Genomic DNA, 22,252 nt, shown 5'->3' on the forward strand with positions numbered 1-22,252 from the left:
TTCTACCCATTCGGCTGGTGTTCTATTGAATGCCACGTTCTGCGGCATACTGGAGGTGTGAGCTGGTAAGATGCTCACAGTGGTTTAACAATAAATTCTTTCCTCGAAATGTCTGTCTCCCTGGGCACAGTTACTTAAACTGGAGTCTGGAGGAGGGGCATAGAGGGAGGAGCCAGTTCACACCCATTCAGTCTTAAAGTGCCCATGTCTCCTGCGGATCCTGTCTATACCCCATGGTTCTTGAAGCATCCCCAGCATCCTCTATGGACTAAGAGAAAAGGATTTACCGGTAGGTATTAAAATCCTATTTTTGTGGCTCACCAATGGTTTACATCTTGTGGTGAACCCTCTATATTCACTCTTGTGAAGTCTTCTCTTGATTGTTGACTTTGACATATATACCCCTACCTCCTGGAGAGTGTTCTTGATCTGGTCAACTGTTGTGAAGGGGCTTTTCTTCACCAGGGAAATAATTCTTCTGTCATCCACCACAGTTTTCCGTGGTCTTCCAGGTCTTTTGGTGTTGCTGAGCTCTCCGGTGCGTTCTTTCTTTTAAGAATGTTCCAAACAGTTGTTTTGGCCACACCTAATGTTTTTGCTATCTCTCTAATGATTGCTTGCTTCACTGATAGTGGCAGCTCTTTGGATCTCATATTGAGAGTCGACAGCAACAGATTCCAAATGCAAATGTCACACCTGGAATCTACTCCAGACCTTTTACATGCTTAATTGATGATGAAATAAAGAGGGAATAGCCCACTCCTGTCCATGAAATAGCTTTTGAGTCGATTGTCCCATTTACTTTTGGTCCCTTAAACAGTGGGAGGCACATATAGAAACCGTTGTAATTCCTACACCGTTCACCTGATTAGGATGTAAATACCCTCAAATTAAAGCGGAAAGTCTGCAGTTAAAGCGCATCTTGTTTGTTTAATTTCAAATCCATTGTGGTGGTGTATAGAGCCCAAAATACGAGAATTGTGTTGATGTCCCAATATTTATGGACCTGACTGTATATTTTAATATGGTCTATTGTGTATGCTTTTTTTTTTTTTTTTTGTGCTTATAGCAATCCTTTATTTTCAACTAATCTAATATATATTTTGTTTACTGCAGAAAGCGCTCCCTTGATATTTTCAATATCTATATGACCATTTCTGTCAGCTAGAATTAGATAATCGGACAAATTGGTTAAATCCATTTTGATTTAAAACAATTTGAACGTCCGTTTTAGGGCATTTCGGAGTAAATAGAAAAAAGGTTTTTAGGCGCTGAACAGGGTCGTGCAAATATAGCACTGGTAATGGCAGCCACTTGGTAAGGAGGTAGCCGGCCTCCTGAAAGTGAAACAACTAAAACAAAATCACCAAGTAGGCGCACGGTACCAGTGATGTTGATAAAAACACAATTTAATAACATAAAACCAATAACAAACTGATTGAAAGACACAACACTACACAGAGCATATAACTGAGGTATTATACCTTATAGTTCACACATAAAGTGTATAAATAAGTGAAAGGGACACTAATATGCAGGAGAACCCGTCTCTGTAAAATAGGGTTAATCTCTCACATTAATTCCATATCAGACAGTTTAAATGAAAAGGAAGTCCTGTAAACTGATGTAATTAGCGTTTGTGACCATAAAGGTGTCCAGATTTAAATAGTGTTTCCTTGGAGCAAAATAAACCAGCCGATTAATGTTACTCACTGAGACGTAATGATCTCTTGCTGTACGGGATAAATGGTTAAGAAACCGCTTGTTATCACCCTGTGCATGGGTGAGACATCCGTCAGCGGTATATTCAGATGAAAGCCACTTCTTTCTGTGCAGCACCAGTTGCCTGTATTAGATCACCATACAGATCCTCCAGCTTGCTGAGCGACGCCCGGCCGGGCAGGAGGTAACAATGTTCCAAATGCAAGGAGAGTTAGAGTGGAGTGATTGAATCACAGGCTGGATCATTCACCGGTAACTTGTAACAAACGGCTGAAAGTGATGGATGTCGTGCTCCGTGGGACACTTAATGGTCAAGTGTGGCCCTTACTTCTGTACCCTCAACGCGTTTCTCCGCACCTCAGGCGGCTTCTTCAAGAGGCAGAGTGTTCTATCTGGACACCTTTATGGTCACAAACGCTAATTACATCAGTTTACAGGACTTCCTTTTCATTTAAACTGTCTGATATGGAATTAATGTGAGAGATTAACCCTATCTTACAGAGACGGGTTCTCCTGCATATTAGTGTCCCTTTCACTTATTTATACACTTTATGTGTGAACTATAAGGTATAATACCTCAGTTATATGCTCTGTGTAGTGTTGTGTCTTTCAATCAGTTTGTTATTGGTTTTATGTTATTAAATTGTGTTTTTATCAACATCACTGGTACCGTGCGCCTACTTGGTGATTTTGTTTTAGTTATTTCGGAGTAAATGGTCAATTGTCATTTGCTTCCATACATTACCAGATTTTCGTTCCAACCAGCCAGATTGGACAATCCATCTTTAGGTGTATGGCCAGCTGAAGATTTTAAAACCATCAGGACTCAGAATGTTTACTTCATTTTGTAATAGATGTATTTGGGTCAGCCAAAGCCTCTCTGTGGGAGTGTTGGGAAATTGGAGTCCTTTAAATATTGACTGTCATAGGAATCTATATCACCAGGGGACTTAGGGGGTTATTCAGAGTTGTTAGCAATTGGGCAAAACCATGCCGCACTGCAGGTGGGGTAGATGTAACGTGCAGAGTTAGATTTGGGTGTGGTTTCTGTGCATGGTTAATACTAGCTGCTTTATTTTGACACCACAATTTTTAAGATTTCAGTTTGAACACACCCCACTAATCTCTCTACACATTTTACATCTGCCTCGCCTGCAGTGCAGCATGGTTTTGCCCAATTGCTAACTTCTTTGGTTTGCTAACAACTCTGAATAACCTCCTTAGTCAACCAAGTTGTACAGTTTATAGTAAGAGGAAGGGTGGCAGCAGCAGCAAAGTTTAAAGTAAGTTTGTGTTCCATGCACCTTTTTAAGACCATGCCAGTAACTTTCCAGGGTTATGTATCCCACTAAAAATAGCTGTTCAAGTGAATGCAGAAACTACTCTTCATGCCATAGGTAACTTTTACCGGGTTAATGGCAATGGTGTAACATCTAATGTCATAGACCCAATTATCTGGCATTAGGCTATTTACTAAGCCTTGGAGAGAGAAATAAAGTAGGAGCTGATTGGCTACTGTCATTTTACAGGCTGTTTGAAAAATGTCAGGATCTAGTTGGCTGGTACTTTAGCCCTCTCCAAGGCTTAGCAAATGAAGCCCTATGTCACTATATTTAATAACACTGCTTTGTCCGTATGGGACCAACAGGAGTCTCTGCACATCCAGTAAGTCTTCTCCTAGGCTGGGGTGCATATCTAAAATGGGCAAAATTGTGAAATGCAAACAAGGGTTATGTTGCTAACAAAGAAAACGATAAACTAGCGCTGCTGATGTTTTATATCATTAAAACAGTGAAAACTTTCACAATGAGACATCTGATAGGGAGGTTCTGGTAACGAACTGCTTCATCCACAATCTGCCCTCAGATGGTTCCACGTATTTAGAATGACACTCGCTCGCATTAATATTCAGCCTGGCGGCTCCAGTCTGACGACGGGGATCGTAAGTATAGCAGACCGGTATCCTGTGTATTTTGAATGCGGTCTAGACACCATTGGCTGCAATCTAATACGTATTGAATGTTGTGTTAGATCACTATGGAAACTGTGCAAGCTATTTGTAATTGCCGCATGGTATACTTGAGTCTGATAATAAAGTGTGATTGGTGTTTTCCAGTCACGTGACCGGGACTGCAGACACAGCGGTCTGAAACTTGAGTTATTCTGATGCAGTTTAAGTATTGTAAGATACAAGTTATTATAGATCATATTAGATCTGTTACCATTCTTTTATTGTTTCTGTTTGATGTATATATGGTTAAATGTATGTGATCTGTTCAGCAATTATGTATCACCTGTCTATGTATGGGGAGTATACTGTGACTGGCTAGAGGACATCATGTGACCCATATTCACCCAGGATAAATTTGGAAACCTGGGATCCATACAGCACTTCTTGATAAAGGGGAGAAAATCCTTGAAACGCGTTGAAGTTTTGTGCTGGACGACCATCCATCAGCTGCGGGACGTGTGTTGCAGTATTCGTGTGTTTTTATGCTTCATGAATAAATCCATGTACATTTTTAAGCACTACCGTCTACCTGTCTCCTGTCCGCAGTGAGTGGAGGAGTAAAAAGAAACCTTTCAGTGCAGTCGAGATTGAATTCCAATGTAAGTGTTATTCTTACGGTCCAGTGTGATTGAAATGAGTACCAGCCATTTCCTAGAGCCTTAAAGATACCTTTATAGGAACGCAAGGCTGAATATTAATGGGAGTGTCATTCTAAATAAGTGGAACCATCTGAGGGCACATTGTGGAAGAAGCAGTTCGTTACCAGAACCTCTCTATCAGATGTCTCATTGTGAAAGTTTTCACTGTTTTAATGATATAAAACATCAGCAGCGCTAGTTTTTTTTTTATCGTTTTCTTTGTTTGCATGAGTCTATATGGGAATTTTTGAAGAGTAAATTCCATTGATTTTAAACCAGCAGCTTTTTCTTTGCAGCGCAGGGCTACATTCATATATTTGTTGCAAGGGTTATGTTGCTGTTTCACTTAAAGGGAAAAGTCAAAAGGTTTTCATCTTTGCTGCATGTACATGATGGATGTTTGTTATGGCATTGGAAGCAAAGGCTAGCATGTTGTGTATACACATACTGTAGGTAAAGCGAGAATAGAGCTTACCTACCCATGAAAAGCCCATCCGGATGAAGCCTTTTGTTGCTATGGAGACCGATATTTTTCATGACTAAATAGATCTCAAAGATTGATCATTTACATAATAAACTGCTGAGCTGTAATCTCTGGAACACACCTCTCTTCCCCCCCCCCCCCCCCCCTTCCCTCTTCAGATTCCTTTGAAATGCTAGGTGGTGTGTCCTTTATACTGAAACGAACAGCTTTTCAATGAGATAATGTGTTGTGAAACCTTTAGAGACAAGGGAGGAATAATAGAAAGGAGCATTAGTGGAAAGTTTGGATATAAGAGGTATTGATATTGGAGGCTCTGGTGAGGCATCCCTACCTAAAGCTTACACTGGAACAAACAAGCCACATGGTATAACCCAGTGGTTCCCAAACTGGGTGCCGTGGCACTTGCCGGACTGCCATAAGTTGGTGGCCCAGAACCAATTCAAATTAATTATGTTCAATGTAAAAGGCAATACCAGTGCTTGTGCCTTCCAATCTTAAATGTAGGCAAACAGAAGTGAGTTGTGTCCCTCAACACACGTAACTGTGCTTTAAGGATGATATGTAAGCATAACTTATTTCATTTTATATATTCTTTTTTTCCCAATAAGGAACTGGCCTTGGGGTGCCATGGGGTGGTGTGTTGTTTTTTTTTAATTATTATTATTTTATACTCTAGGGTGTTGTGATTGGGGGGGGGGGGAGTTTGGGAACCACCAGAAGAGTCACTAGGGTTGGTGTAATATAGTATGGTGTCGTGCCCTGGTACCGTACGTGCGTGTAGGAGGCGTGTGCAAAAAGGGGCAGACTTTTTCCATATGGTGGGCTGCTAGACCCCTCATTAATGATTACTGCCCAGGTGGCACATGGCTATCTGTAGAATCTGGCAACCCACACTCAAACCGTATGGTCTTTCCCACATTTCTGTACTTCATCTATTTAAAAGTTGATCATGTCTGCGTGGTTTTAAATCATGTTGTACATTGGATAGAAACATGTGCTTCCCTTGGAACAGTTTAAAATAAACAATTACCAAACGGTTATGCAGAAATATCTGAATTTTGTCGCCTTAAAGTGACATTGCTATTAACGAACCACAAGTATCTGTTTTTGTTAATCCTGAATTGCGTTCTAAGAAACTAAAACTTATTGATATATTTACAATGTTACATTGTTTCTTAATAAGCAACAAAAGCTGCCTTCTCTCAAGTATCAATATCTATACCCTGCTTAGGAACCAATTATACCATTGAGCAGAGTAACATGAGAGCTGGTAATGCTTGAACTGCATTTCCTCTTCAAAACAATATTAGGCAATACAAGAACAGGCTTACTAAAGGGGGTACTCACGGAGCGATCGCTGCTAAAAATCTAAGCAATCTGACTAGATCGCTGGTTCTAGATTGGCCTGCATGCAGGCCAATCTAGCAGGTCGCTCATTTCACCCGCTGGGTGAGATGAGCGCCCCGTCTCCCCCCGCACGCTCAGCACACATCGCGCTGTGCTGAGCGGGGGGAGAGATGTGTGCTGAGCGGTTCGCTTTAGAGTCAGGGAGGATACGTCTTCAGTAAGAGGGGGAAACAGGTTTGTTATGTAGTGGTGATTTATTTTGTGTATGGTGATCACTGTACTGGCTACAGAAAACTTGGGTTCTATTTAAAAAAAAAAGTAAAAAAAGTTATAAGCTATTTATTTAACATCCATCCTAGGCATTGTGTATAATAGACTCATTAGTCAACTTATAAAATGGGGAGTGGTAGAAAGTTGTTACAGGTGGGGAAAAAATGAAATTCTGTAAGCAGGTTTATATTGCATTAGGCAATCTGTGGTGGTGTATACAAGAGCTCACTTCAGCTGTGTGTATTGACTGTCCTTTACTACATTGTTACAGGGCATCACGCTCAAGCTGAATCCACAGCAAAAATGTATTGTTGCACGAATTCTACACGGAGGACTTATCCACCGACAAGGTGATTATTTTGTTTTACTAGCTCTCCAGTTGCACCATATCTGTCTCCATAAGCTCTGTGCCATGTGCTCATTACTACAGATGGGTCCTTCATCTAGCCTCCGTATGCCACACAGCGGGAGATGCCAGGTGCAAGTGAGCCATCAGGTCCTGTGCAACTCTGCTAAAAATGTGCAGCCTTTGGAGAAAAAAGCTGTGCCTGCCACATTGTAGCACTTCATATACAGATTCAGAGACACTTTTGCCCAGATATGCAAGTGTCCTGTAACACATTTTACCAGCAGTCTCCTTGTGTGCATTGTTGTCAAAGATGCCAAATGCTGGCAGTCTCACGGGACCTGGTGTGCCAAGAGGTGCTTGTCTGGTGTGACTGCAGCAATGATTCATGAGGACACATGTACTTTTCTCTATCGTCCTAGTGGATGCTGGGGTTCCTGAAAGGACCATGGGGAACAGCGGCTCCGCAGGAGACAGGGCACAAAAAGTAAAGCTTTAGGATCAGGTGGTGTGCACTGGCTCCTCCCCCTATGACCCTCCTCCAAGCCTCAGTTAGATTTTTGTGCCCGGCCGAGAAGGGTGCAATCTAGGTGGCTCTCCTAAAGAGCTGCTTAGAAAAGTTTAGCTTAGGTTTTTTATTTTACAGTGAGTCCTGCTGGCAACAGGATCACTGCAACGAGGGACTTAGGGGAGAAGAAGTGAACTCACCTGCGTGCAGGATGGATTGGCTTCTTTGGCTACTGGACATTAGCTCCAGAGGGACGATCACAGGTACAGCCTGGATGGTCACCGGAGCCTCGCCGCCGGCCCCCTTGCAGATGCTGAAACAAGAAGAAGGTCCAGAATCGGCGGCATGAAGACTCCTCAGTCGTCTTAAGGTAGCGCACAGCACTGCAGCTGTGCGCCATTTCCTCTCAGCACACTTCACACGGCAGTCACTGAGGGTGCAGGGCGCTGGGAGGGGGGCGCCCTGGGAGGCAATGAAAACCTATTTTTGGCTAAAAATACCTCACATATAGCCTCCGGGGGCTATATGGAGATATTTAACCCCTGCCAGAATCCGTTAAGAGCGGGAGACGAGGCCGCCGAAAAGGGGCCTATCTCCTCAGCACACAGCGCCATTTTCCCTCACAGAAAGGCTGGAGGGAAGGCTCCCAGGCTCTCCCCTGCACTGCACTACAGAAACAGGGTTAAAACAGAGAGGGGGGGCACTAATTTGGCGTTAGAAATATATAAAAAAGATGCTATAAGGGAAAACACTTATATAAGGTTGTCCCTATATAATTATAGCGTTTTTGGTGTGTGCTGGCAAACTCTCCCTCTGTCTCTCCAAAGGGCTAGTAGGTCCTGTCCTCTATCAGAGCATTCCCTGTGTGTGTGCTGTGTGTCGGTACGTGTGTGTCGACATGTATGAGGACGATGTTGGTGAGGAGGCGGAGCAATTGCCTGTAATGGTGATGTCACTCTCTAGGGAGTCGACACCGGAATGGATGGCTTATTTAGGGAATTACGTGATAATGTCAACACGCGCCAAGGTCGGTTGACGACATGAGACGGCCGACAAACAATTAGTACCGGTCCAGACGTCTCAAAAACACCGTCAGGGGTTTTAAAACGCCCGTTTACTTTAGTCGGTCGACACAGACACAGACAGGGACACTGAATCCAGTGTCGACGGTGAATAAACAAACGTATTCCTTATTAGGGCCACACGTTAAGGGCAATGAAGGAGGTGTTACATATTTCTGATACTACAAGTACCACAAAAGAGGGTATTATGTGGGATGTGAAAAAACTACCGTAGTTTTTCCTGAATCAGATAAATTAAATGAAGTGTGTGATGATGCGTGGGTTCCCCCCGATAGAAAATATGGGCGGTATACCCTTTCCCGCCAGAAGTTAGGGCGCGTTGGGAAACACCCCTTAGGGTGGATAAGGCGCTCACACGCTTATCAGAACAAGTGGCGGTACCGTCTATAGATAGGGCCGTCCTCAAGGAGCCAGCTGACAGGAGGCTGGAAAATATCATAAAAAGTATATACACACATACTGGTGTTATACTGCGACCAGCGATCGCCTCAGCCTGGATGTGCAGAGCTGGGGTGGCTTGGTCGGATTCCCTGACTAAAAATATTGATACCCTTGACAGGGACAGTATTTTATTGACTATAGAGCATTTAAAGGATGCATTTCTATATATGCGAGATGCACAGAGGGATATTTGCACTCTGGCATCAAGAGTAAGTGCGATGTCCATATCTGCCAGAAGATGTTTATGGACACGACAGTGGTCAGGTGATGCAGATTCCAAACGGCACAAAGGTGTATTGCCGTATAAAGGAAGAGGAGTTATTTGGGGTCGGTCCATCGGACCTGGTGGCCACGGCAACTGCTGGAAAATCCACCGTTTTTACCCTAAGTCACATCTCTGCAGAAAAAGACACCGTCTTTTCAGCTTCAGTCCTTTCGTCCCTATAAGAGTCATATCTGCCCAGGGATAGAGGAAAGGGAAGAAGACTGCAGCAGGCAGCCCATTCCCAGGAACAGAAGCGTTCCACCGCTTCTGACAAGCTTTCAGCATGACGCTGAGACCGTACAGGACCCCTGGATCCTACAAGTAGTATCCCAGGGTAACAGATTGGAATGTCGAGACGTTTCCCCTGCGCAGGCTCCTGAAGTCTGCTTTACCAAGGTCTCCCTCCGACAAGGAGGCAGTATGGGAAACAATTCACGAGCTGTATTCCCAGCAGGTGATAATTAAATTACCCCTCCTACAACAAGAAAAGGGGTATTATTCCACACTATATTGTGGTACTGAAGCCAGAAGGCTAGGTGAGACCTATTCTAAATCTAAAAAAATTTGAACACTTACAAAGGTTCAAATCAAGATGGAGTCACTCAGAGCAGTGATAACGAACCGGGAAGAAGGGGACTATATGGTGTCCCGAGACATCAGGGATGCTTACCTCCATGTCCCAAATTTGCCCTTATCACTAAGGGTACCTCAGGTTCGTGGTACAGAACTGTCACTATCAGTTTCAGACGCTGCCGTTTGGATTGTCCACGGCACCCCGGGTCTTTACCAAGGTAATGGCCGAAATGATGGTTCTTCTTCGAAGAAAAGGCGTCTTAATTATCCCTTACTTGGACGATCTCCTGATAAGGGCAAAGTCCAGGGAACAGTTGGAGGTCGGAGTAGCACTATCTCGGATACTGTTACAACAGCAGGGGTGGATTCTAAATATTCCAAAATCGCAGCTGATCCCGACAACAAGTCTCCTGTGCTTAGGGATGATTCTGGACACAGTCCAGAAAAAGGTGTTTCTCCCGGAAGAGAAAGCCAGGGAGTTATCCGAGCTAGTCAGGAACCTCCTAAAATCAGTGCATCATTGCACAAGGGCCATGGTAAAAAAATGGTGACTTCCTTCGAAGCAATTCCAGTCGGCAGATTTCATGCAAGAACTTTTCAGTGGGATCTGCTGGACAAATGGTCCGGATCGCATCTTCAGATGCATCAGCGGATAACCCTATATCCAAGGACAAGGGTGTCTCTCCTGTGGTGGTTACAGAGTGCTCATCTTCTAGAGGGCCGCAGATTCGGCATTCAGTTTTGGATGTTGGTGACCACGGAGGCCAGCCCGAGAGGCTGGGGAGCAGTCACACAAGGAAAAAATTTCCAGGGAGTGTGATCAAGTCTGGAGACTTTTCTCCACATAAATATAGCTAAGGGTAAATTTATAATGCTCTAAGCTTAGCAAGACCTCTGCTTCAAGGTCAGCCGGTATTGATCCAGTGGGATAAAACATCACGGCAGTCGCCCACGTAAATAGACAGGGCGGCACAAGAAGCAGGAGGGCAGTGGCAAAAACTGCAAGGACTTTTCGCTGGGCGGAAAATCATGTGATAGCACTGTCAGCAGTGTTTCATTCCGGGAATGGAAACTGGGAAGCAGACTTCCTCAGTAGGCACGACCTCCGCCCGGCAGAGTGGGAACTTCATGGGGAAGTTTTCCACATGATTGTAAACCGTTGGGAATTACCAAAGGTGGACATGATGGCGTCCCGTCTGAACAAAAAACGGGACAGGTATTGCGCCAGGTTAAGAGACCCTCAGGCAATAGCTGTGGACGTTCTGGTAACACCGTGGGTGTACCAGTCGGTGTATGTGTTCCATCCTCTGCTTTTCATACCTAAGGTACTGAGAATTATAAGACGTAGAGGAGTAAGAACTATACTCATGGCTCCGGATTGGCCAAGAAGGACTTGGTACCCGGAACTTCAAGAGATGCTCACAGAGGACTTATGGCCTCTGCCGCTAAGAAGGGACTTGTTTCAGCAAGTACCATGTCTGTTCCAAGACTTACCGCAGCTGCGTTTGACGGCATGGCGGTGGAACGCCGGATCCTAAGGGAAAAGGCATTCAGGAAGAGGTCATTCCTACCCTGGTCAAAGCCAGAAAGGAGGTGACCGCACAACATTATCACCACATGTGGCGAAAATATGTTGCGTGGTGTGAGGCCAGGAAGGCCCCACGAAGAAATTTCAACTCTGTCGATTCCTGCATTTCCTGCAAACAGGAGTGTCTATGGGCCTCAAATTGGGGTCCATTAAGGTTCAAATTTCGACCCTGTCGATTTTTCTTCCAGAAAGAATTGGCTTCAGTTCCTGAAGTCCAGAAGTTTGTCAAGGGAGTATTGCATATACAACCCCCTTTTGTGCCTCCAGTGGCACTGTGGGATCTCAACGTAGTTCTGGGATTCCTCAAAACACATTGGTTTAAAACCAGTCAAATCTGTGGATTTGAAGCATCTCACATGAAAAGTGAACATGCTCTTGGACCTGGCCTGGACCAGGCGAGTGTCAAATTGGTGGTTTTTTTCTCAAAAAAGCCCATATCTGTTTGTCCATTCGGACAGGGCAGAGCTGCGGACTCGTCCCCAGTTCTCTCCCTAAGGTGGTGTCAGTGTTTCACCTGAACCAGCTTATTGTGGTGTCTTGCGCCTACTAGGGACTTGGAGGACTCCAAGTTGCTAGATGTGGTCAGGGCCCTGAAAATATAGGTTCCAGGACGGCTGGAGTCAGGAAAACTGACTTGCTGTTATCCTGTATGCACCCAACAAACTGGGTGCTCTTGCTTCTAAGCAGACTTTTGCTAGTTGGATGTGTAATACAATTCAGCTTGCACATTCTGTGGCAAGCCTGCCACAGCCAAAATCTGTAAATGCCCACTCCACAAGGAAGGTGGGCTCATCTTGGGCGGCTGCCCGAGGAGTCTCGGCTTTACAACTTTGCCGAGCAGCTACTTAGTCAGGGGCAAACACGTTTGTAAAATCCTACAAATTTGATACCCTGGCTAAGGAGGACCTGGAGTTCTCTCATTCGGTGCTGCAGAGTCATCCGCACTCTCCCGCCCGTTTGGGAGCTTTGGTATAATCCCCATGGTTTTTTCAGGAACCCCAGCATCCACTAGGACGATAGAGAAAATAAGAATTTACTTACCGATAATTCTATTTCTCGGAGTCCGTAGTGGATGCTGGGCGCCCATCCCAAGTGCGGATTATCTGCATTACTTGTACATAGTTACAAAAATCGGGTTATTATTATTTGTTGTGAGCCATCTTTTCAGAGGCTCCGCTGTTATCATACTGTTAACTGGGTTCAGATCACAGGTTGTACGGTGTGATTGGTGTGGCTGGTATGAGTCTTACCCGGGATTCAAAATCCTTCCTTATTGTGTACGCTCGTCCGGGCACAGTATCCTAACTGAGGCTTGGAGGAGGGTCATAGGGGGAGGAGCCAGTGCACACCACCTGATCCTAAAGCTTTACTTTTTGTGCCCTGTCTCCTGCGGAGCCGCTGTTCCCCATGGTCCTTTCAGGAACCCCAGCATCCACTACGGACTCCGAGAAATAGAATTATCGGTAAGTAAATTCTTATTTTAAAAACTGAGTGGAATCCTATTATCTGAACAGCTTGTGGTGGTTGTGAGTTGCTATTGTGACAGTGTGTAAACGCCAGCAGCAACAGCACCCAAACTCGCCCCTTCTAGTGCCTGACTCCCCCCATTTTTACTCGTAGCCATATGGGGCTGCAAACAAATCTGTGCGTCTGGCTGTACTATATGTGCGGTATACAGCCGGGATCTGTTCGTGGCTAATTGGATCCCCCACATATGGTTTTGTGGAATAAAGTCAAGTGTATTCTCATGTCACTTATGGTTATAGAAACAAAAATGATTGCATGTTAAAGGTACTTCATAAGTTTCCACCCTATCATACTGTGTTAGTGTGAAGGTCATTGCTGCTGCAATAGCAGAATGTCCAGTTTATTTGAAAACAGTCTCCCAAGTCCACAGGCTCAACCAACCCTTACAGAATGCTTTCAATTTGCAGTTCCATCCATCATCGTCCTCTTCATTGGCTAGCTCTGTCTTCAAAAATGCTTATCCTGATCATATACTGTTTTTTTTTTTTTTTTAAATACCCCCCATGTAGTATCTGCCCTGTCAACTTCATGCTTGAGCTTCAGGTATATATGTATCTCTTATCTGATTGTTTTTGCTCTCAGGTTCTCTTCATGTTGGGGATGAAATCCTTGAAATAAATGGAAAAGGTGTCCAGAATCAAAGTGTGGATCACCTGCAGAGTGTGTTGGTGAGATACTGGGAAATTGTGTTGGGGATGGGAAGAATGACATTTCTCTTACGTCCTAGAGGATGCTGGGGACTCCATAAGGACCATGGGGTATAGACGGGCTCCGCAGGAGACATGGGCACTATAAAGAACTTTAGATGGGTGTGCACTGGCTCCTCCCTCTATGCCCCTCCTCCAGACCTCAGTTAGATCCTGTGCCCAGAGGAGACTGAATGCACTGCAGGGGAGCTCTCCTGAGTTTCTCTGAAAAAGAATTTTGTTAGGTTTTTTATTTTCAGGGAGCACTGCTGGGAACAGGCTCCCTGCATCGTGGGACTGAGGGGAGAGAAGCAGACCTACTTAACTGATAGGCTCTGCTTCTTAGGCTACTGGACACCATTAGCTCCAGGGGGTCGGAACGCAGGTCTCACCCTCGCCGTTCGTCCCGGAGCCGCGCCGCCGTCCTCCTCACAGAGCCGGAAAATAGAAGCTGGGTGAGTATAAGAAGAAAGAAGACTTCAAAGGCGGCAGAAGACTTCAGATCTTCTCTGAGGTAACGCGCAGCTCCCACACACAACACACACAGCGGGCACTGAAGGGCGCAGGGGGGGGGGGGGGGGGCGCCCTGGTCAGCAAGAATAAACCTCTAGGGACTGGCTAATATATATTTATTATAGGCAGTATATTATATAATCCCCCGCCAGTATTGGAATTTTGAGTGGGACCGAAGCCCGCCGCCGAGGGGGCGGAGCTTGATCCTCCAGCACTAACCAGCGCCATTTTCTCCACAGCAACTGCAGAGAAGCTGGCTCTCCGGACTCTCCCCTGCTGAACACGGTGACAGAGGGCAAACAAGAGGGGGGGGGGGCACTTTTAATTGGCGCAGTGAGTGTGTGTGTGTGTGTGTGTGTGTGTGTGTGTGTATATGTATGTATGTATATATATATATATATATATATATATATATATATATATATATATATATATATATATATATATATATATATATATATATATATATATATATATACGCACTGTTTTATCTGGGAATTTTGTTTCCAGTGAGAGAGTATGCCAGCACACACCCAGCGCCAACTGTCTCTCCAAAGGGCCTTATTGGGGAACTGTCTCCATATAGATATATCCCTGAGTGTGTGGGGGTGTCGGTATGCGTGTGTCGGCATGTCTGAAGCGGAAGGCTCATCTATGGAGGAGGTGGAGCAGATGATTGCGGTCTCTCCGTCGGCAACGCCGACACCTGATTGGTTGGATATGTTGAATGTTTTAAATGCAAATGTGTCTTTATTACATCAGAGATTGGACAAAGCAGAGTCCAGAGATAGAACAGGGAGTCAATCCATGGCTTTGACTGTCCCAGGGCCCTTCAGGATCTCAGAAACGTCCCCTGTCCCAAGTAGCAGACACTGATACCGACACGGATTCTGACTCCAGTGTCGACTACGATGATGCGAGGTTACACCCAGGGGTGGCCAAAAGTATTCATTATATGATTATTGCAATAAAGGATGTTTTACAAATCACAGATGACCCCTCTGTCCCTGACACAAGGGTACACATGTTTAAGGAAAAGAAACCTGAGGTAACCTTTCCCCCTTCTCATGAGCTGAACGTGTTATTTGAAAAGGCTTGGGAAACTCCAGACAAGAATCTGCAGATTCCCAAAAGAGTTCTTATGGCGTATCCTTTCCCTGCGCAGGACAGGTTACGGTGGGAATCCTCACCCAGGGTGGACAAGGCGTTAACGCGCTTGTCCAAAAAGGTGGCGGTACCGTCTCCAGACATGGCAGCCCTCAAGGATCCTGCTGATCGCAGACCGGAAACTACCTTAAAATCTATTTATACACATACGGGTGCCTTGCTCAGACCGGCAATAGCGTTGGCTTGGGTTTGTAGCGCTGTTGCGGCTTGGATAGATACTTTGTCAGCTGACATTCATACCCTGGATAGGGATATCATTTTATTGACCTTAGGTCACCTTAAAGACGCAGTCTTATATATGAGAGACGCTCAGAGAGACGTTAGTCTGCTAGGTTCGAGAGCCAACACCATGGCGATTTCTGCTAGGCGAGCCCTGTGGACCCGCCAATGGACGGGTGATGCAGACTCAAAGAAGCATATGGAAGTTTTACCTTACAAAGGTGAGGATTTATTTGGGGAAGGTCTCGTGGACCTGGTTTCCACAGCTACCGCGGGTAAATCTACTTTTTTACCTTATGTTTCCCCACAGCAAAAGAAAACGCCGCAATATCAGATGCAGTCCTTTCGGCCGCATAAGTCCAGAAGAGGTCGGGGCTCTTCCTTCCTCGCCAGAGGTAAGGGTAGAGGGAAAAAGACTGCCTGCTACGGCTAGTTCCCAGGAGCAGAAGTCCTCCCAGGCTTCTACTAAATCCACCGCATGACGCTGGGGCTCCACTGAGGGAGTCTGTGCCGGTGGGGGCACGTCTTCCACTCTTCAGCCACGTCTAGGTTCAGTCAGATGTGGATCCTTGGGCAATGGAAATTGTATCCCAGGGTTACAAGCTGGAATTCGAAGACGTGCCTCCTCGCCGGTTTTTCAAATCGGCTTTACCAGCTTCTTCCCCAGAAAGGGAGATAGTTTTAGCTGCAATTCAAAAACTGTGTCAACAACAAGTGGTTGTCGAGGTTCCCCTAGTTCCAACAGGGGAAGGGGTACTAGTCAACCCTATTTGTGGGCCCGAAACCGGATGGCTCGGTCAGACCCATTCTAAATTTAAAATCCCTAAACCTGTACTTGAAAAAGTTCAAATTCAAGATGGAATCGCTCCGGGCAGTTGTCTCCAGCCTGGAAGGGGGGGATTTTATGGTGTCACTGGACATAAAGGATGCATACCTTCATGTCCCCATATATCCCCCTCATCAGGCGTACCTGAGATTCGCTGTACAGGACTGTCATTACCAGTTTCAGACTTTGCCGTTTGGGCTTTCCACGGCCCTGAGAATTTTCACCAAGGTAATGGCGGAAATGATGGTGCTCCTGCGCAGGCAGGGAGTCACAATTATCCCGTACTTGGACCATCTCCTGATAAAAGCGAGATCGAGAGATCAATTGCTGAAAAGCGTGTTGCTCTCCCTGAGAGTGCTGCAGCAGCATGGCTGGATTCTGAATCTACCAAAGTCACAGTTGATTCCAACGACTCGGCTATCTTTCTTGGGCATGATTCTTGACACGGAACAGAAGAGGGTTTTTCTCCCAATGGACAAAGCCCAGGAACTCCAGAACATGGTCAGAGACCTGCTAAAACCAAAAAGAGTGTCAGTCCATCAATGCACTTGAGTACTGGGAAAAATGGTGGCGACCTACGAGGCCATCCCCTTCGGCAGGTTCCATGCGAGGACGTTTCAGTGGAACCTTCTGGACCAAGTGGTCTGGGTCCCATCTACAAATACATCAGAAAATAAGTCTGTCCCCCAGGGCCAGGGTGTCTCTCCTGTGGTGGCTGCAGAGTGCTCACCTTCTCGAGGGTCGCAGGTTCGGCATTCAAGACTGGGTTCTGGTGACCACGGACGCGAGCTTCCGAGGATGGGGAGCAGTCACACAAGGAAGAAATTTTCAGGGACTATGGTCAAGCCAGGAGGCTTGTCTACACATCAACGTACTGGAATTGAGGGCCATATGCAATGGCCTACGTCAAGCGGAGAATCTTCTTCGTAACCTACCGGTTCTGATTCAATCAGACAACGTCATAGCCGTGGCTCATGTAAACCGCCAAGGCGGGACAAGGAGCAGAGTGGCAATGGCGGAAGCCACCAGGATTCTTCGCTGGGCGGAAAATCACATAAGCGCGTTGGCAGCAGTCTTCATTCCGGGAGTGGACAACTGGGATGCAGACTTCCTCAGCAGACACTATCTCCATCCAGGAGAGTGGGGACTTCATCAAGAAGTTTTTGCAGAGATAACAAGTCATTGGGGACTTCCTCAAATAGACATGATGGCGTCACGCCTCAACAAGAAGCTTTGGAGGTATTGTGCCAGGTCAAGGGACCCTCAGGCAGTAGCAGTAGACGCCCTGGTGACACCGTGGGTGTTTCAGTCGGTCTGTGTTCCCTCCTCTTCCACTCATCTCAAATATATTGAGACTCATAAGACGAAAAAGCGTGCAGGCAATACTCATTGTTCCAGATTGGCCTCGAAGGGCCTGGTATTCAGATCTTCAGGAAATGCTCACAGAAGATCCGTGTCCTCTTCCTCTCAGAGAGGACCTGTTGCAACAGGGGCCCTGCGTGTTCCAAGACTTACCGCGGTTACGTTTGACGGCATGGCGGTTGAACACCGAATCCTAGCTGGGAAAGGCATTCCGGAAGAAGTCATCCCTACTCTGATAAAGGCTAGGAAGGAGGTGACGGCGAAACATTATCACTGTATCTGGAGAAAGTATGTGTCTTGGTGTGAAGCCAAGAATGCTCCTACTGAGGAATTCCATCTGGGCCGTTTTCTCCACTTTCTACAGACAGGAGTGGATATGGGCCTAAAATTAGGCTCCATTAAGGTACAGATTTCGGCCTTATCGATTTTCTTTCAGAAGGAATTGGCTTCTCTCCCAGAAGTCCAGACTTTTGTAAAGGGAGTGCTGCACATACAGCCTCCTTTTGTGCCTCCAGTGGCACCATGGGACCTTAACGTGGTGTTACAGTTCCTAAAATCTCACTGGTTTGAACCTCTTCAAACGGCTGAATTAAAATTTCTCACTTGGAAGGTGGTCATGTTGTTGGTCTTGGCATCTGCAAGGCGGGTGTCCGAATTGGCGGCTTTGTCTCACAAAAGCCCCTATCTGATTTTCCATGTGGATAGAGCAGAGTTGAGGACGCGTCCTCAATTTTTGCCTAAAGTGGTTTCATCGTTTCATATGATCCAACCTATTGTGGTACCTGTGGCTACGGGGGACTTGGAGGATTCCAAGTCCCTTGATGTGGTCAGGGCCTTAAAAATTTATGTAGCCAGGACGGCTCGGGTTAGGAAAACAGAGGCACTGTTTATCCTGTATGCAGCCAACAAGGTTGGCGCTCCTGCTTCTAAGCAGACTATTGCTCGCTGGATCTGTAACACGATTCAGCAGGCTCATTCTACGGCTGGATTGCCATTACCAAATTCGGTAAAGGCCCATTCCACTAGGAAGGTGGGCTCTTCTTGGGCGGCTGCCCGAGGCGTCTCGGCATTACAGCTTTGCCGAGCGGCGACTTGGTCTGGTTCAAACACTTTTTTGCAAAGTTCTACAAGTTTGATACCCTGGCTGATGAGGACCTCATGTTTGCTCAATTGGTGCTGCAGAGTCATCCGCACTCTCCCGCCCGGTCTGGAGCTTTGGTATAATCCCCATGGTCCTTACGGAGTCCTCAGCATCCTCTAGGACGTAAGAGAAAATAAGATTTTAAACCTACCGGTAAATCTTTTTCTCCTAGTCCGTAGAGGATGCTGGGCGCCCGTCCCAGTGCGGACGTATTTCTGCAAGGCTTGTATATAGTTATTGCTTACATAAGGGTTATGTTACAGTTGAGATCAGTCTTTGGCTGATGCTGTTATTGGTAATGCTGTTGACTGGTTGCGTATATTCCAGGTTATACGGTGTGGATGGTGTGGGCTGGTATGAATCTTGCCCTTAGATTAACAAAAATCCTTTCCTCGTACTGTCAGTCTCTGGGCACAGTTCTCTAACTGAGGTCTGGAGGAGGGGCATAGAGGGAGGAGCCAGTGCACACCCATCTAAAGTTCTTTATAGTGCCCATGTCTCCTGCGGAGCCCGTCTATTCCCCATGGTCTTTACGGAGTCCCCAGCATCCTCTACGGACTAGGAGAAAAAGATTTACCGGTAGGTTTAAAATCTTATTTGTAAAGTCTGATTCTGGGGTTTTATAGAAGTGGAGATGTTGCACATAGCATTGGCTAGAAGATGTTAGAAAAGTACAATCTGGTTGCTGTGGGCAACATCTTCACTTCTATAAACTCGCACTTTAGTACATAACAGAGTCCCCTGTATTTGCAGGCAGCCATGGAAGCCAGATTTATTACCTTATGCTAATTCCAGAATCTGTTCAGATAATGTCGGGTTTCGTATGTGTATGGGTGCTTACCCCAGGCCCATACTAGGTGCATGAGGTCAGACTTCCCTCATACACACAACTCTGAGCTTTAGCATTGCACGGAGCTTTAGATATGTGACCAAAGCACTTACACAAGTCAGGGCGCTTCCGTGCGCTCACATTGGGGAAGATGTATTAATCTGGAGAAGGCATAAGGAAGTGATAAACAAGTGATAAGTGGAAGGTGATAAACGCACCAGCCAATCCGCTCCTAACTGTCAGTTTGCATATTGGAGCTGATTGGCTGGTGCGTTTATCACCTTGCATTTATCACTGATTTATCACTTCCTTATACCTTCTCCAGGTTACTACATATGCCCCATTGTTCTTTGCCTGAAACCCCCAGTTTCAGAGTCTGATCTGACTAAGGTTTGATCAACACTGAATAGGACAGAGATGGGCAAAAATGTGTAAGTTCCCACCTGTGCATGTGCCCCACGATATAAGCCTATCAACTAAGCGATTGTGTGTGTGTTTTTTTTTTTTTTCTTAGTAACTTTAAGTGGTCGGTTTGCCTATAATAAAGATAAGCATTATCCCACCCACCTTTGCTTGACACTGGGCATATAGTTGTAAGCACAGGGTATTACAGCTTTGAACTGACTTCCAAATAAAGGGCTCTTCTCTCTTCCTGAATCTGGTGTGTGCGCTCTTACAAATACAGAGTAGCACTCTTACAGGGCTTTCATCTCAGGAACACTTGGAACTGTACCATATGTGATGAGTCTGTTCTGTGAGAGGGTGTAGTAGGGTATACCGGCGGCCAGCATACTAGTGCCGGAATCCCAACCGCCGGCATACCGACAGCTGGGCGAGCGCAAATGAGCCCCTTGCGGGCTCACTGCGCTCGCCACACTGTGGGCATGGTGGTGCGCCACGCTATCTATTCTCCCTCCAGGGGGGGGTCATGGACCCCCAAGAGGGAGAAAAGGTGTCGGTATGCCGGCTGTTGGAATTCCGGCGCCGGTATACTGTGCACCGGGATCCCGACAGCTAGCATACTGAAGACCACCCCTGTGAGAAACCAGCCCAGCTAAGCACTACCATACAGTGTGTAGCATAATGGGCTTAGGGATAGGAAAAGATGTAGACCACACATGCATCATATATTTAATGTTTCAACACGTAGATATCTTGCCACTGTACATACTGTATGTCTCTAGCATTACTGATAAACAGGAGGTATCGGGTAACAGAAGTATGTCATGTGATTTTGTTTTCCTCTGTAGAAAGAAAGCAAGGGAACAGTAACTGTGAAAGTTTCACCAGCACAAAGCAGCCGCAAACCTCCGCTGCAGGTAGAGCTACGATTTCTATATCCAAAAACCTTCCTTGTGTTCTCACCTGACACATTCCGTCTCTGCTATTTCTTCTGACATCACTAACCTAACCTCCTCTGCTTAGACCCCCCCCCCCCCCCTTTTTATTTTTTTTATTTTTTATAAACGTGCACCTTTTTTAATGCATTGATTCTTTCAGTGTAATAGAAGTCCTCCTTATTAAATTACAATTCATTGTTAACTTAAGTGATTTCTAGCTTTAAAGCCTAACTTGTGCTTTACTTACACTTTAGAACTGTAGTGAAAAAAAGAAAAATTCTTAAAGCAAATAAAAGAGCACACTGTACAAGGGCTCATAAACCCTGTCCTGTGGCTTATCTGTTTCGCCCAAGGGTGATTCTGAAGCTCAGCCCTTAGATAGTTGTTAGTGTAAGTGGACAGCAGCTATTCAAATGTGGTTGTCATGGAAGCCACTCTGGAACTCTTAGGCTAGATGTGCCCAGGTTTCTAATATAAACTGGTTGTTGACAGGTAAGTGGAGGAGAATGACAGGAAACCGGTGAATGCCCTATATTCACCCATTCATTTTCCATTATCTGCATCCTAAAGATCAGTTGTTTCTGCGAACATCCATCTCCCTTTCACTAACCTGTCAAGAAATAGAATGGTGAAGCAACATATTTAAAGATGGTAATGTGCAAACGCTCTAAAGCTAGTGTAACATGAGCTACAAACCTCTAAGTGGAATACACCAACCTCTTGTTTCGCCAAGCATGGCACTGGAATACATAGGGGTATATTCAATTCCCGTCGGATCCTTTCCGTCGGAAAGGATCCAGCAGGTCAGTATTCAATGACCCGACAATGCCAATGCAACATTTTTTTTAAAGTCTAATTGACCTTATCTGAAACGGGGCTAAAACCTGTCTGGTTTGGCCGCGCTTCTGACAGAACACGTGGATTCCGACAATACACGTGTTTTCTGACAAGTTGGGTATTCCCGACTTGTCTGGAAAAAAAACAGCCAGCATTGGATAGGTCTGAATCCCTTCCGACCTAAACCTGTCAACTGCCGTCTTTCCGACAAGAATTGAATATTTAGATCATAAGGTGTTTGAGGACAGCCTAACTGTTCTTGTTATCATTCTTGGTCTCTGCTAACTCCAAGCTGAGTTTCCCTCCCATTAGACAAAGCCAGATCCTGGGGAGACCTTTTTTATTTTTTGCCACTGCTAGACTTCTCGGGGCTCAAGTGGAGTACTTTGCAGTACTATTATTTATTACGTATTAGTTTGTGGGTTCATATGGTTACACAGTGCTTTTAAAAGAATTCTGAATAATTCACATTAGACCCTGTCCAACTGGCACATACAATCTAAAGTATATACTACACAAACTATGGTCCA

General features: G+C 45.6%; 1 protein-coding gene across 1 annotated transcript in view; it reads left to right on the plus strand.

The window, feature by feature from the left end:
• Nucleotides 1-22,252, plus strand: part of MPP1 (MAGUK p55 scaffold protein 1) — a 156,354-nt gene that overhangs the window by 41,905 nt on the left and 92,197 nt on the right. The window contains exons 3-5 of the mRNA XM_063936896.1: nt 6,744-6,822; nt 13,385-13,470; nt 20,796-20,864. Of these exons, the coding sequence (XP_063792966.1) occupies nt 6,744-6,822; nt 13,385-13,470; nt 20,796-20,864 (234 nt within the window). The remainder of the gene's footprint in view (nt 1-6,743; nt 6,823-13,384; nt 13,471-20,795; nt 20,865-22,252) is intronic.

The sequence above is a fragment of the Pseudophryne corroboree genome, chromosome 8, assembly GCF_028390025.1.
Source record: "Pseudophryne corroboree isolate aPseCor3 chromosome 8, aPseCor3.hap2, whole genome shotgun sequence".
In the NCBI taxonomy this organism is placed as follows: domain Eukaryota; kingdom Metazoa; phylum Chordata; class Amphibia; order Anura; family Myobatrachidae; genus Pseudophryne; species Pseudophryne corroboree.